The 13,624-nt window shown below is 37.6% G+C and overlaps 4 protein-coding genes across 4 annotated transcripts; 3 read left to right on the forward strand and 1 right to left on the reverse strand.

Annotated features, from left to right (window-relative positions):
• Positions 1–393: 393 nt before the first annotated feature.
• Positions 394–1,025, reverse strand: LOC111602352. The gene is made up of 3 exons (XM_023319364.2): positions 890–1,025; positions 622–828; positions 394–563 (listed from the first exon to the last, which is right to left on the reverse strand). The coding sequence occupies exons 1-3, from the start codon at positions 981–983 to the stop codon at positions 427–429; spliced, it is 438 nt and encodes a 145-aa protein (XP_023175132.1). The 5' UTR covers positions 984–1,025; the 3' UTR covers positions 394–426.
• Positions 1,026–9,952: 8,927 nt separating this feature from the next.
• LOC111602351 lies at positions 9,953–10,777 on the forward strand. Its single transcript, XM_023319363.2, has 3 exons — positions 9,953–10,080; positions 10,165–10,407; positions 10,472–10,777. The coding sequence occupies exons 1-3, from the start codon at positions 10,014–10,016 to the stop codon at positions 10,609–10,611; spliced, it is 450 nt and encodes a 149-aa protein (XP_023175131.2). The 5' UTR covers positions 9,953–10,013; the 3' UTR covers positions 10,612–10,777.
• Positions 10,778–11,424: 647 nt separating this feature from the next.
• On the forward strand, positions 11,425–12,325 carry LOC111602350. The gene is made up of 3 exons (XM_023319362.2): positions 11,425–11,560; positions 11,677–11,928; positions 12,011–12,325. Exons 1-3 carry the CDS (start codon positions 11,458–11,460, stop codon positions 12,172–12,174), a joined length of 519 nt encoding a protein of 172 aa, XP_023175130.1. The 5' UTR covers positions 11,425–11,457; the 3' UTR covers positions 12,175–12,325.
• Positions 12,326–12,344: 19 nt separating this feature from the next.
• Positions 12,345–13,000, forward strand: LOC111602283. The gene is made up of 3 exons (XM_023319284.2): positions 12,345–12,483; positions 12,561–12,779; positions 12,852–13,000. The coding sequence occupies exons 1-3, from the start codon at positions 12,396–12,398 to the stop codon at positions 12,998–13,000; spliced, it is 456 nt and encodes a 151-aa protein (XP_023175052.2). The 5' UTR covers positions 12,345–12,395.
• The last annotated feature ends 624 nt before the right edge of the window (positions 13,001–13,624 follow it).

The following is a 13,624-nucleotide window of genomic DNA, read 5'->3' on the forward strand; positions in this document are numbered from 1 at the left end:
AAATGAAATGTTTTTGTCTTGCAGCCTCTGCAGACTCTCAGATTATGTTTTGATACCCTAGTTATAAATGCAACGACTTTTTTAATACACTTTAATTGCTCTGTGTGTCACTATCCATATATATGTCTCGTTGGCTCTCTACAGCTCCCTTTGTTTCTCTCTCCCTATATATTAGTCAACTATCTCTCTCTATCTAACTATCTATATATCATGTATTTCTCTCATCAGCTCTTTCCAACTGTCCCCTCTCTATTCAAGTCAAGTATTTTCGACATACATCGTACTCTCCGCCAACTCATCTGGAACGCCCTCTATTTGTTGAACTTAGATGCGAAGAAAATAAACAAACATTTATCAATGTATAAGGGTAAGATAAACAAAAGTTTATTTATTTATTCGCAGCAGTTGCGTTGGACACTGGCGGCCTCAAACTTGACCATTCAATTTGGCCAATTGCTCTTTCGAGATTTCAGTTTCTTTAGGTGGTTCTGCGGGCTCTTGGGGACCCAGAGTCAGCTCCACATAATGATTGTACATGATGGTCAGCATATAGAGAACGGCAACTGTAGTACATATAGCCAAATTATATGTATATATATTATCTATAAAATGTATACTCACTTGCAGCTAACCACATGATGGAGATTGAAATTATCGAATTGAGAATGTCCCAATATTCCCATTTGATGACGGAATAGATGATCAGTTGACAGAAAAGACAAGTCGTTGCCAACATCCAGAAGAGCATAAATTTAGACTTATGCTGCTGGTGAGCCTTCAAAATGCCAAAGAGCATCACGCACGTAGGCACAAATTGGAAAATCAATGCTGGATTTAAGAAATATATATATACATAACATATACATATATACATAATTTATGCACCTACTGACACTCGCAAAAAGCGACATCCACAGCGCCACGCCCATGACCAGCAGGACAATGAGAATTTCCACACGTTTTGGGTTCAAGTATTGCCTCATTGCGTCAACGATTGCACAGATACTGAATTGCAAGAAAATTTAATGTGATTGCAAGAGTCCAATAGAAACTGGATTTTTTTGCATTTTTGCTTGCTTGCACTTCGTTACGTATGGCTTCCCTCACTCTCTCTCTCTCGCTCTCTGCTTGGCATAACTAACTGCACAATGTTACTGTACAATCACCTTTTGTAGCTTATAATTTACGCTCTCGCTCTCGCGCTCCCGCTCTCTCGCTCTCCCGCTCTATATGTCGTTGCCTTTATTGCGGTCACTTTCTCGCTCAGCCACTCTCATTCTTTTTTTCTGTCTCTCTGTTTATTTCTGTGACTTTTTTGCAGCCTGTTTTTCAAACTATATAAAGCTTATGTATGTATGTACATACATAAATGCATTATATTCAATTGAATCTGAAACCAGAGCTATTCGCTTATCTGTGAATACAGGTTAGGTTTGTTGTTTATTAAGTTGAAATCGCTTTAGTCTTCAATACATATACTAAATACTCTGTATCTCTTGAGATCTACTAGAAACTGGTAATAACAAAAAAGTTAGCGTCGCATAAATAGTTAAGCTTTGTGCTTAGAAAGATCTACATAGGTGCAATCCATCAAATATTTATCAAGCTAAGTGAAGTTCTTTCATACAGCTGAGTTGGCCTGTGTCCAAAGAAATCTATCCACGTTTTTAGTGAAATTCTACGGACAACGTGGCGCTGATAACTCAGTTACTCGTTTTTGAGTTATTCCTTAATTTCAACTGCAAAAAAATTTTTTTTTGAGTCGCTTGAAATTTGTAATTGCCTGTAAATTAGCGTTTCACTTAATAAACTTAACAATTAATTAATTAGGTTTTCATATCAGCTACTAGCGCTCCCTGACTCATTGCTGTTTATTTTTGAAAGTTTGATATATTAGACATATTTATGATATGGAATTTCATATCTTTTGCTATTTCTTGTAATCATATATAGTTCTATAAATAAGCTTAGGTAATTGTGTGCCTGTTTAGATGGAAATTAATGCCGTATGTCTAAGAAAGCAGACTTATATATGCAGATATATATATATATATATATATATATATATATATATATATGTAGTGCGAACATATCATCATCATGAATATTTCCATTCAAGAATATTATATTAATTTTTGTTTAATTTCTTTGAAATTTTGAATAAAAATTGAAATTTGCATTATTAATTAATTTAATATAATTCTTATATATTTATTGAAATTAATTTAATGTTTTTAATATATTTAATGTCCAAGCATATTTATATTACGTCTCAAATATTTACAAGTTCTGTTGACAACATCCAAGTCTTTCTCTCTCTCTGCCTCTTATATTGAACCTTACGTGTGCTAAGTGATATCTCAAATCTATTCAAAACACTTTAAATTCCCGCCTCACTTAAAATTAACAACAATTTGTACTAATTTTACATCAAAACTGAATCATCTCTTCAACTTCTGTCACGTTACCTAATTAAGCAGCTTTCTCTCGATGATGGCTCATTGAAAGTGCTGCTGCCCTTTACAGTTATGTACACAAGAACCTTTGACATATTTTGAGCAGTTTCAAGTTATTAAATTCATCTTGTAAGTTTTCCATTTGCATTCACACACACACACACACACACACACGCAGAGTTGTTTTCCCCTGGCTTAACAGCATCATCATCGATGACGCTCCCCAAAGGATCTGCAATCAGCAAGCAGCCATGGCCAGCTCTGCCATGTGAACCATGTGGCAGAGGTGAGGGGCACATTATATGGCGCATTTGCTCATCAAGATGCAACAACTTTTCCCTAATTGAATGTCATATGTCTGACATAATGTCAGTTTGCTGCCCAGCCTGATGCTGGCAGCTAGAGCAGCTCGAGCTCAGCTCCTCAAGTGAATGGAGCTGCTGCTATGTCGACTTAGTCACGTGTGAAATTAATTTGTAATGACTCTGAGAGCATGTGCGTCATTTGCATTTGCCTTGTGCAATAGCAGCTGCAGTCGAGGCGAGACGAGTCGAGTCGACTCGAGTCGAGTCAAGTAAAAGAAAGTCAAGCTAGACGCAAGTGCCAATCAGGTTTTTGGCCAAAATGTAGCTGTACTCGGCTCTTAGCTCTAGCCATTGTGAATTGTGTTAAGTATTCAGAATTTGAGTGTGGAGGGGGATTTCACCTGCCAAGTTGCCTTCAATTTGAAACTTTGAACTAAATTTCGTTAAATTGTGTTTTGCGAACGAATTGCAATTACTTTGTGATTTTGTTGGCAAACTTTTTGGCAATGCGCGAATGCGATTTGCGAATAGAAACTGTGTGTAACGAAGTTAAATTGGAATTGCATTAAAACTGGCGTCGCGCACATGACGCGAATGCAATTCATTTCCGACTTTCATTCAAAACTTTTGCCAAGAGCAATATATGCAAAAAGCAAATATATATACATATATATATATATATATATATATATAAATATATATATGAGAGGGTAACAGCTTGAAGCATGTAGACTTGAAGTCCTTTAGTCTTGAGAGCAACAGGTTAAATTGGCACAATCTGTGCACCGCACGTTGTGGCAACAGCAGCAGCAGCTCTGTCAAGGACACGTCTGTAAGGACACACAATACGAATCCAAGCCGGCTGACACAAATTGCTGCAAACACCTTGGCAGGCTGAGTACAGAAAAGAAGAATAAAAAAAACGAAAAAGAAATTGGAACTGAGTAGATAACTTAAAGCGCAAAGTGTGTGGCACAGCAAGAGAGATAGAGAGAGAGAGAGAGAGAGAGAAAGAGAGAGAGCTAGCGAGAGGCAGGTACTGCTGCTGCTGCTGCTGCCAATGTTGGCCACGTTGCATGTCTACTTAAAAGTTTTTACAAAGCGCTGCTTATGGCACGTGCTGGATTGTGGGTGCCGGGCTGGGCTCTAGCTGGCAAAAGCAAGCAAAGCGTATTAAAATACAAAGCAGCATCATTAAATGTTAAAAGTTGCCTTTGGGCAAAAAAATGGCAGAACGAAAAGCAGAGACAGAGACAGAGGGAGCTACATAGAGAGAGAGAGAGAGTATAGAAAAAAAAATTATAAATAAAAGAAACTACAACTACATGGACTGCAAAAAATACCACTTAAAACAACTACAGCTATAAAGCAAGTAAAAACGCTGCAGTTGAGCTTAAGCGACTGCATGATACTCGCTCAAGGTTTAAATATAAACTACTAAGCTGATCAAGTTTCTAGGCGAACTCTTGCCGAAATCCATTCAGTAATATTTGACTTGATTTTCGGATACTTGCGCCACAAGCTTTAGTGACTTGCCACGCCTCCAACAGGTGTTGCTAGACAAGCTTGATCTGTTCTTTAAGTGGCAATTGGTCTTGCCTCCAGTAGGCATGGATATATCGATTTTTGAGCGTTCTGTAGAGCAGCTCAACAGTTACTAGTTCATATTTGCTCTAAAGCTGTGGAAGATGCCATTTTTCCCTAAATCAAGACATTCATCAGGTCTGTATTTGAAATACCAAATCAGAAGCATCAGATAGCAGCATTTCTGATGCAAAATATATAGTATTATTAAATATATAGTATCGAGTGCATCGGCAACATCTCAAGAATCTTCAGAAGACGAGAGTGCCAAAGGCAGGCAGACTGCAAGGCAGACATTGCATATACTTGCTCCAGCCCTTTATGAACGAGCATAAACACAAAAAAAAAAAACGAAAAGAAAAAGAAACTACAACAGGGACAGGCAAACGCGCAAGGACAATGCATAGTAGTCAGGAAATTGCGCAAGCATCAAGTGCATTTGAGTGCTCAGGAAGGTGGGCTGCTGCCTGGCTACCCAAACCAATAGCAAAAAGCATGCGCTAGCTGTTAATAATTATAATTGAAAATGTGCCAAAGGCAAGCCGCAAGGGAAGATGCACACACGCAACTACACACAACCACACACAGACAGAGAGAGAGAGAGAGAGGGGGGGTTGGGAGCTAGCGAATGCCACAAAAGCCACAAAGCGAAAAGCCACATGGGAGACATTGCGTATACGCGGCGTGTGTTGAGGTGAGCTTGAGCGAGGTTGAGATCGCCGGCAGCTGCATTGTCTTTAGCAATTATTACGGTTAATGCAGCGCACAAAAGCAACTGCAATCAGCTGCAACAAAAAGCTGTTTTGGGCTGACTGCCAGCAGCAACAGCAACAGCAACAGCAACAGCAACAGCCACTGAAAGTCCTTTTCAGGCCTTTGTCTTTTGGAGGAAGGACAGCACTTCGATAGCAAGGCTGCCCATTACAATTAACAGCGCCCGAGCGGACATGCATAATACGAGCAGTTTGGCCAGCGGCAGCCGCCGCAAATTTGTTGACGAATGCAACGACGTGTGGCACGTGCCACCGCTCGACCGCCGTGTAATGCGATTTTCAGCTGCGGCAGCATCGGGTTAAGTTCTCTCAACTCTGGCCTTTGTTCGCGCTTAAACTAGCAGCAACCACAGCCGCGCCCAGCACAGCCACGCCCCCACACCATCGGCTGGAAGCGGATTTATGCAGCCAACAGACGCAGGCATCATAAAATTTCTATAGAAGTCTGAGCGGACAAGGAGTGGTCGGGGTGGGGACAACATTTAGAAAATGTAATCAAATTTGGCTGCTGCTCTTGAAGCTGTAGCTGCAGCTAAGGCACAAGGGCTAAAAATTAACATTAACTGGCAGTTAAGTGCCTGTCAAAGTTCATTTCAGTTGACGATCTGCTCAATTTGCTTTTCAACTATAAAATCAATCAAGTCACTGTTTCATTATGAGCTTGGCGAACGAGCTACTTGTCAGTTGACAAACAGCTTGACAATCAGTTAAATAGTGAGAAGCAGATTGAGTTAATTTTAGTGAAAAAGTCAGCTGACTCGATATTGAACTGATTGCGAATGTAGCTAAAACTTAAGTTAAGGTTCGCTAAACTGAATGTCAACTGGCAGTTAAATGAATGTCAAACCTCATTCAAATAGACCTGCAGTTGTTTGTGGCTGGAATAGCTGAGAAAGTGTGTGAATGTAAGTGGCTTTTTCAATCAATTTTTAGTTGACAATAGGCTTGACCATCAGTTAAATATGTCGTGAGAATATGCTGATGTTTAACTAACTAGCTAAGTTATGCTCCAAGTGTATGTCGATTGCAATGCACTGCAATGTGACTGTAACTATAGCGACATTGTTAAATGCTATTTTAAAAGCTGTTTTTAGCTGATAAGCAGTTTGACATTCAGTTTATATTCAAATCAGAAATTATGTAAGATTTAGTTTTAGCTAAAAGATAATTGTGTTGCATTTGAGCTTAACAAAAGATCAACTACTTGTCAATGTGCATGTTATCAAACAGCAAGTCCATGTTAAGCCTCGTGACAACTAGTCTATGTGCTAGCTGCTTTAATCACTACAATTTGAGTTCCACTGTGGTTGCTGTTAAGCATAGGATAATCATAAATTAACTAGCTGTCAAAAGCTGACATTAAGTTTAGACTTAAGTGTGCTGGGCTACACTTGCTTAATAGAGTATTTAACAGACGTATGTAGTAAAATATGGACTTTTCTTTATTGCTTAGATTTTCATATTTTCATTCCTTTTTTTTTCTTTGGCTAATTTGAATTCAATGCGGGCTGCTTAGTATTAAATGGCACTAAAAAAATTGGTTTAACTTCGGATCATAAATTGGAAAATAAAAATTTTCATTTTCATTTTGAGTCGATGTAATTATGTTGACGCTGCTTTATGGCAGAGACAGCAGCAGCTAAATGTGCATGTGTGTGGGTGTGAGCTAGAGAAAGAGAGATTTTATAGCAAATTAAATTTTATTAGCGCACAAGGTGCGCGCTGACATTCCCTTTTGCCGGGATTACGTGTTACAGCTCAAGTAGATTATGGAAAGGTGCAGAACTTTTAGCTATTGTGCTAAAGGGATTTTCCATCTATGTGTGTGTGCGTGGGTGAGTGGTTTGGGCTGCTGTCGTTTCGAGTAGTTGTCATTGTCATTGTCCTTATCAACGGCGACAACAAAAAAGAAAACTTTTGCAAAACATCTTACGAGTGCCAGGACATGCGTATAGACCAACAACAACAACAAAGACAAAAAATAAAAGAATGAAGCAATTCTCTATGCCAGAGCTTCAGGTGTGCTTCGCTTTATCTCTATCTCTCTCGCAAACCTCTCTCTCTCTCTCTCTCTCTCTCCTTCTGTTTGTGGTGTTGTATAACCTTTTGCTGGCGGCATTATGATGAGTTTTGCTTTTGCTCAGCGACTCTAAGGCTAAAAACTCGTAAATACCTTCATTATCGTTAAATCATGCTGAGAGCTGAACTCTTGCCCCACAGCTAGCGCCTATGTGTGTACATGTCTACGTGAACCATATGAACCGTGCGAACCGAACCTGAACCTAAACCAACACACACACACACACACAGTTTGTGCCTTTTATTTGCCCTTTATTTTTAGGGAAGCTTTGTGCCTGGGCTCATGTGGACTTTTAAATAGATTTAAATGCGCATTTAAATGAAATAAATGAACAAAACAGTTGCCCTAGTAGCGGCCTTTCAGCTTCCAAGCTGATAATTTAGACGAGTGCCCGCACACACACACACACACACACACACACACGCACAGCAGCTTGTCCAGGTTTTCTTTTGTTTTTTCTTTGATTCATGAGCAGCGAGAAAAGAGATTTTTTGCTTTTGGTAATGGCCAAACTTTCGCTACATTTTAACATTCACGCCTAATAAACTAGCAAATTAATATACAATCAAGCTGCAGCAGCGCAGTCAGCTGCTCGACTAGCGCATACCCTGTGGGGCACAAGGTAATAAGAGCTGCGGCAATTGGGCCATAGAGAAGTTGGCTTTTAGCTGTCTCGGCTCAAAATTTTCAGCTGTGCCATTAGCCAGGCCCACAATTGAGTTGCGTCTTGTGTCTGTCTGCGCTTATTTATAGGCCGCGCTACCTTAGCAAACTTTTTGCTTGGCATCATAAAAACGCAATTAGATGAAATTTATTATGATTTTTCCATCTTGCCTTTGCATGGAGGCAATGTTAATTACAAATATTCATAAATTACGCTGAGCGAGTGACGTCACAAGCGCCATAATGACTTATGTGAGAGGCACAACATGTATATATATATGTGTGTGTGTGTGTGTGTGTGTGTGTTAGAGTAAAACAAATTTTAATTAAAAACTCAATTCGCTGAAAAGTTGTGCTAAAACTTTTCGCCTTTTGCCTGCCAGATAAAGACAGACAGAGAGAGAGAGAATGAGAACTTAAGCGAGCGCGTTGGATCGAAGAGGAACTGTCGGGCCACGCCCCGCCTGCACCTGTTTATATGTTCGGTGGCAGCCAATTTAAGAACTTAACTCGCTAAATGTAAAAATAATTGCCACTAAAACCCCAAAAAACCAAAAGTTTTCTATGCACAAATAGCAAAAGTTTAGCTATCAAATGAACATGAATGCACAATGTGCTTCACTGTGTGTGTGTGTCTGTGTGTGTGGGTGTGTCTAAGTTTGTGTGTATGCCTGATTTAGTTATGCATTCATTTTGCTTTATGAACTTTTCATGGCTGAGTGCGTGCGTGTGTGTGTGTGTGTGTGACCAATTGGATTTCTTATGAATGCAACTTTTTGACTTTGTGGTCAAATGGCTTGCCAAAAAAGTTAAAAGTTAATATGCTTCAGGCTCACAACATGCACAGACCAAAGCCTGCCTGCCTGCCTGTCTGTCCGCCAGTCCTTAAAGCCAAAGAAATAATAATAAAACTATTTGCTCAAATATTCATAAAGACAAAGTCTTAATAGGTTCAGCTTCTTGTAAAGTTAGCCGAAGCTGAGGAGATTTTAGTTGCGTCGATATAGTTATACCGATCGACAAACTATGCTAGAAATATCTCATTCGAGTATACAAAGTTAAAACTTAATAATAATATATATAGAAAATATAAAATAATGAAAAATAATAAATATTCAATATTATTAAATAATAAAGTCAAATTGATATAAAGTCTGCGCGCAGCTTTTATCTGTGTATCTATCTATTGAGAGATCTATTGAGTTGTTGAGAAGAGCTCTTTAGCCTGCATAAGTCTTCAAAGTGGAATCTAGTAACATTTTACCTTAACAAAAATTGAGGGTATTTTTATGAGCTGTTAGAGAGCTTATGGACTGCTAGAGATCTAGCTGGAAATTATATTAACTACAGTTTCCTATAGGCAAAGAAAATAAAATAATAATGAAAAATACAAGTTTAAAGAATTAAAATAAAAGTTTAAAGAATTAAATAATTATTTTTTATTAATATATCCTACTAGAACCAATTGAAGCTTTAGCTAATATTATAAATATTATAAATAATTGATTTATATTATTTTTTCATATGAGTCCTTCAAGGTTTAATAAGTTGAAGAATAATATATGTAAATAAATATATATATAAATTTATATAACAATTTCATAAATTTTTTAATTCCATTCAAAAATTACAATATTCTAATAGCTTCAAGGGTTAAAGTCCATATGAAGTCCTGCAGGATCAAGCTAACTAACCGCTGCAACTACTAACTACTGCTCGCTTAAACTCTTGGCATATTATTAGCTAAATCTTGCTTTGCCCGTGACATATTATTCTAATTTATAAATATTTTCAATTGATATAGAAATTGATATTGTGATAAGCTATTGCTAGCATATCTCTGCGTCTTATATGACACTTTTTATAAAGTAAATATTTTAATTAAATAGAATAAGTCTCTTTATTATTGGCTATAAATCCATAAAATTCCGTCTTTATTTATTTGCAATATTTATGACTTGTTGAATGTTTGATTGTTAAATCTATAAAAGAGAAATTTCTGATAGCAGATCTTATCGATAAATAATGCGTTAAATGCGGCCCGATTAGCTGTTGTTTACCTTCGTTAGAAATAAAAGAAATATGAACAATTTACAAGGAAGATAAGTCTTACTGAACTTAACGTTAGTTGCATGCGAAACGTCACGTCAAAATGTTGTCGACCCAACGAAATAAACTCGTTGTCATCGCTGTGTGTATGCTGTTGATTGTAATTTATGGTATTTATACATATAATATAATATATATATATATATACATACAATATATATTTGTGTTCTTTTTTTATGTATATTTGATTATAGTGCCAATATATTTAATCTATGAGCAACTGTTGCAGTTGATTGCAACTGCTGCTTTGCTCTATGCCGCACTCGATGAGAAAGCGCGCTTTCGGCCTCTGTTGATACTCTGCTGGCTCTGCTCAACGCTCATAATAATGAGTCACATGAGCTATAGGAGCATGTTTTGCTTAAGGCATCTTTTGTTCGAGAAAACTGATCTAATTGTATCATTGCCCTGGACGTGGTTTTCGTTTAACAAGTTGGGTAAATATCGAAAGACTTTATAAACATATTCGAAAATGTTAATATTATTTTTATATACAATTAGCTCTTATTGGCTATCTGATGTATTATGTCTATGCGGTATACGAACAGTTGAGCTTGAGCAAAACGAATGAAGCCGAGACGCAAACTTTGCAGTCGGAGTCGATGACAAATACTGAGACCGTTGAAGTGAATGTGTCTTAACTGATAAGCTTAATAAAATTACCAATTGTAATCTATGACAGATAGCAAGGCTGAGAGAGAGATAGAGAGAGAGACAGGGAGCGCGGCAGCTAAACTTGGGCTGATAAAAAATATATATTCGCTTATGCTTACTCATCCAGTGAAGAGCGAGCATATTAGTTGCAGTGCCACAATTGTTCTATGTATCTATGTGTGTATATATGTATAAATACAGTGTGAAATAATCAATTAATTTATCAGCGGCTTGTTAGTTGCCATTACTTCCAGTTTATAATTATCAATACTCTGGAGAGCAAACAAATTTCAAAATTCTTTATCTGCATCATAAAGAAATATCTCTCAAAAAAGATAGCAAGACAACACTCTTGATTGGGCTGATAAAAATATCTTTTGTTTATGCTCGCCCACAAAGAGAATGTGTATGAAATGTATATACAAGTTTATATATATGTATATTCAGTCTTTGTTTATGCTCGCTCACAAAGTGAATCGGGCATTTTAGTGTGCGCCATTAGATTTTACAAAACAGAATCGTGTTAGCTTGAAATTGATCAAATTGTACGAAAAATATAAATGAAAAATATAAATATATATCTTTATATATATATAAATATATATATCAGTATATATGTATAAATATATATATCTTTATCTATTTAGAATATATAGCTGCGACTCCGAGCGAGTATTGCTCAGGCTGTATTTTTGATTTGGAACAAAGAATGAATTTCTGAACTCTTGTCGAACGAGTATTGCGCAGTCAGTGTCGATTGATAACAATGCTCAACGTGTATTCCGCTGTGTGAACTATCAAAATTTCAGTTAGTCTTCAAGTGCCGAGTCGAAATGTTGTTAACCAAACGCAATTGCCTAATCGCAAGTGGCCCGATTGCCTTAGGCTTTGCCCTAGGCACATTTGGCATAGATGGAAGTTATTCTTATCGTGACTGTATGTAATAGATGCATATATATATATATATATATATGATGATATATATATATATATATATATATACATATATATGTGTGTTTAGTTCGAACTAATAGACGATATTTAATATGCAGATGCCGTTTTTCTGAACATGTTGCGTGGCCTGCAGGTGATGTCAACTGCTTCTCTGCTCTTTGGCCTGCTGAAGAAGGAGCCGCTGCATAAGGATAAATTCGTGCTCTTCTGGTTGCTTACCACAAGCTTCCTGTTTGGCTTTCTCAGCTATTTCACTATATTATATATAGGTCAGGATTTATTCAATTTTTATGACTTTTGGGATTTTTTGCTGCAGTTACTTGGGCTATTCGGCATTATGGGTGCAACAGGTGAGTCGTTCAGCCCTTTGTTCAGTTGAGTTCAAAGTCTCGAATTGATGATTCGCATATGTGAAATACATATTGATTGCAGCACTTCTTGGATATATGCTGCATTTCGTCTATGGGACATATGTGGAATTCAGGAAGGACAACCTGCCTACAGCTGTAGCTCCTCTTCAGGCCACAACTCCAGTTATGGAGACCAAGGATGTGTTGCCTTCATACGATCAATTAAATGTAACCATACAGAATTAATACGACATTAAGTTGATTTTCAACTAGAGTCGCAATAAAGTTGATAAAGGAATCGAGAGACAGACAGAGAGAGAGAGAGAGAGAGGGAGAGAGAGCGGGAGAGAGGAAAAGTGAACAATCCAATAAAGATAAACATGCTATCAGCTTTATACATATATTGATTTACGCTTATCATTCAGTTTAGTTAGCTTTGAAACGTTGAAACGTTAGTTTGAAACGCCATGTTGTCGCTCAAGCGATATATGGAAATTGGCATTGGCCTTTCGGCTTTTGGCCTAACTATGGCCACACTTGCGCTGCCTTATCGCTGTAAGATCCATACATACTAGCTGTAGCCATATGTTTACATATATATATATGTGTGTGTAAGTTCAATTTATATTTAGGGAATCAGAAATTGGAGGAAATTCGCCTACTGCAGTTCGCGGCTACGTTGGCGCTACTTTTCGGCGTGCTGAAAGCGCACAGGCAGCACAAGGATAAATTCCAAATCTTCTGGATGCTAGCAACTTCGATCACGCTCATTGCCCTGCTCTATGCTGGCTTGCAGGAGCTCGTCGCGCACTATTCACTGCTTGGCTGCACTTTGGCCTGGTGTATTTCAGGTGAGCTTTTAGCTAAAGGTCTAAGCATATATATAGTTGCATATATAAATATATATATATATTTGTCCAAAGTGCTCGTTGCTGGTCTGCTGAACATCCTCTACAATCATTATGTGGAAACAACAATTGAAGCTGCGGAAAACAGCACGGAGATACTGCAGACTCATCTACCGCCTACGATGGATCCCAAAAGACCAATAAACACTTTTGTTTATGGCTAAAATTTTGAAATGTTTAGAATTTTCTTAAGTTTTTCTCTTTTATTTATTGCAAATAAAGATTTGAAAATTTGAAAATTTGAAAATTTGTTGAAAATTGTAGAAAATCTTCAATCTCAAAATCGATTTGAATGCCCTAGAGCAAGTGGCTGGTGGCAGGTGGCATGTGGCAAGTGCTACACATTCACATTAAGCACTTGCCCTTTGCATTAATTTTAATTAAAAACTGTCTGCTCCCATGCCACTTGACGCTCGAAAGCTGGCGGCCAAAGTTTTGGTTCAATTTGCATTTGGCCAAAGCCAGAGCCAAAGCGGAAGTCCAATGCCAAAGACCAATGCTCAAATTTATGTTATATAAATTGAAATGACAAGTGACAAGAGAAATTGCATAAATTACACGCGTACAAATTTCATTTGTGCGCAGCAGCACCAGCAGCAGCAGCAACAATTATTTTAATGCGCTCATTTCGAAGGCAAAAAGAAATAAAGCAATAAAAGAAAAACACTACAACTTTTCTAATATGCGCGACAAACTGTAAGAAACAACAACAACAACATAAAACCAAGGACACTTATTCCCGGAAGTGCTCAAAAGTTGAATTCAGCGAAATGAACCCGAATGAAATT

Source organism: Drosophila hydei, unplaced genomic scaffold, assembly GCF_003285905.1.
Source record: "Drosophila hydei strain 15085-1641.00,03,60 unplaced genomic scaffold, DhydRS2 tig00008122-arrow-pilon, whole genome shotgun sequence".
Classification (NCBI taxonomy): domain Eukaryota; kingdom Metazoa; phylum Arthropoda; class Insecta; order Diptera; family Drosophilidae; genus Drosophila; species Drosophila hydei.

Excerpts from the sequence above, each read along its gene's own strand:
- LOC111602352 (XM_023319364.2), bottom strand. The coding sequence starts at position 983 with ATGAGGCAATACTTGAACCCAAAACGTGTGGAAATTCTCATTGTCCTG. Across the intron at positions 829-889 it reads GTCGCTTTTTGCGAGTGTCA|CATTGATTTTCCAATTTGTG; the intron begins GTAGGTGCATAA and ends TCTTAAATCCAG. Across the intron at positions 564-621 it reads CATCATGTGGTTAGCTGCAA|TTGCCGTTCTCTATATGCTG; the intron begins GTGAGTATACAT and ends TATGTACTACAG.
- LOC111602283 (XM_023319284.2), top strand. The coding sequence starts at position 12,396 with ATGTTGTCGCTCAAGCGATATATGGAAATTGGCATTGGCCTTTCGGCT. Across the intron at positions 12,484-12,560 it reads ACTTGCGCTGCCTTATCGCT|GGAATCAGAAATTGGAGGAA; the intron begins GTAAGATCCATA and ends ATTTATATTTAG. Across the intron at positions 12,780-12,851 it reads TTTGGCCTGGTGTATTTCAG|TGCTCGTTGCTGGTCTGCTG; the intron begins GTGAGCTTTTAG and ends ATTTGTCCAAAG.
- LOC111602350 (XM_023319362.2), top strand. The coding sequence starts at position 11,458 with ATGTTGTTAACCAAACGCAATTGCCTAATCGCAAGTGGCCCGATTGCC. Across the intron at positions 11,561-11,676 it reads AAGTTATTCTTATCGTGACT|ATGCCGTTTTTCTGAACATG; the intron begins GTATGTAATAGA and ends TTTAATATGCAG. Across the intron at positions 11,929-12,010 it reads CGGCATTATGGGTGCAACAG|CACTTCTTGGATATATGCTG; the intron begins GTGAGTCGTTCA and ends TATTGATTGCAG.
- LOC111602351 (XM_023319363.2), top strand. The coding sequence starts at position 10,014 with ATGTTGTCGACCCAACGAAATAAACTCGTTGTCATCGCTGTGTGTATG. Across the intron at positions 10,081-10,164 it reads GCTGTTGATTGTAATTTATG|TGCCAATATATTTAATCTAT; the intron begins GTATTTATACAT and ends ATTTGATTATAG. Across the intron at positions 10,408-10,471 it reads GTTTTCGTTTAACAAGTTGG|CTCTTATTGGCTATCTGATG; the intron begins GTAAATATCGAA and ends ATATACAATTAG.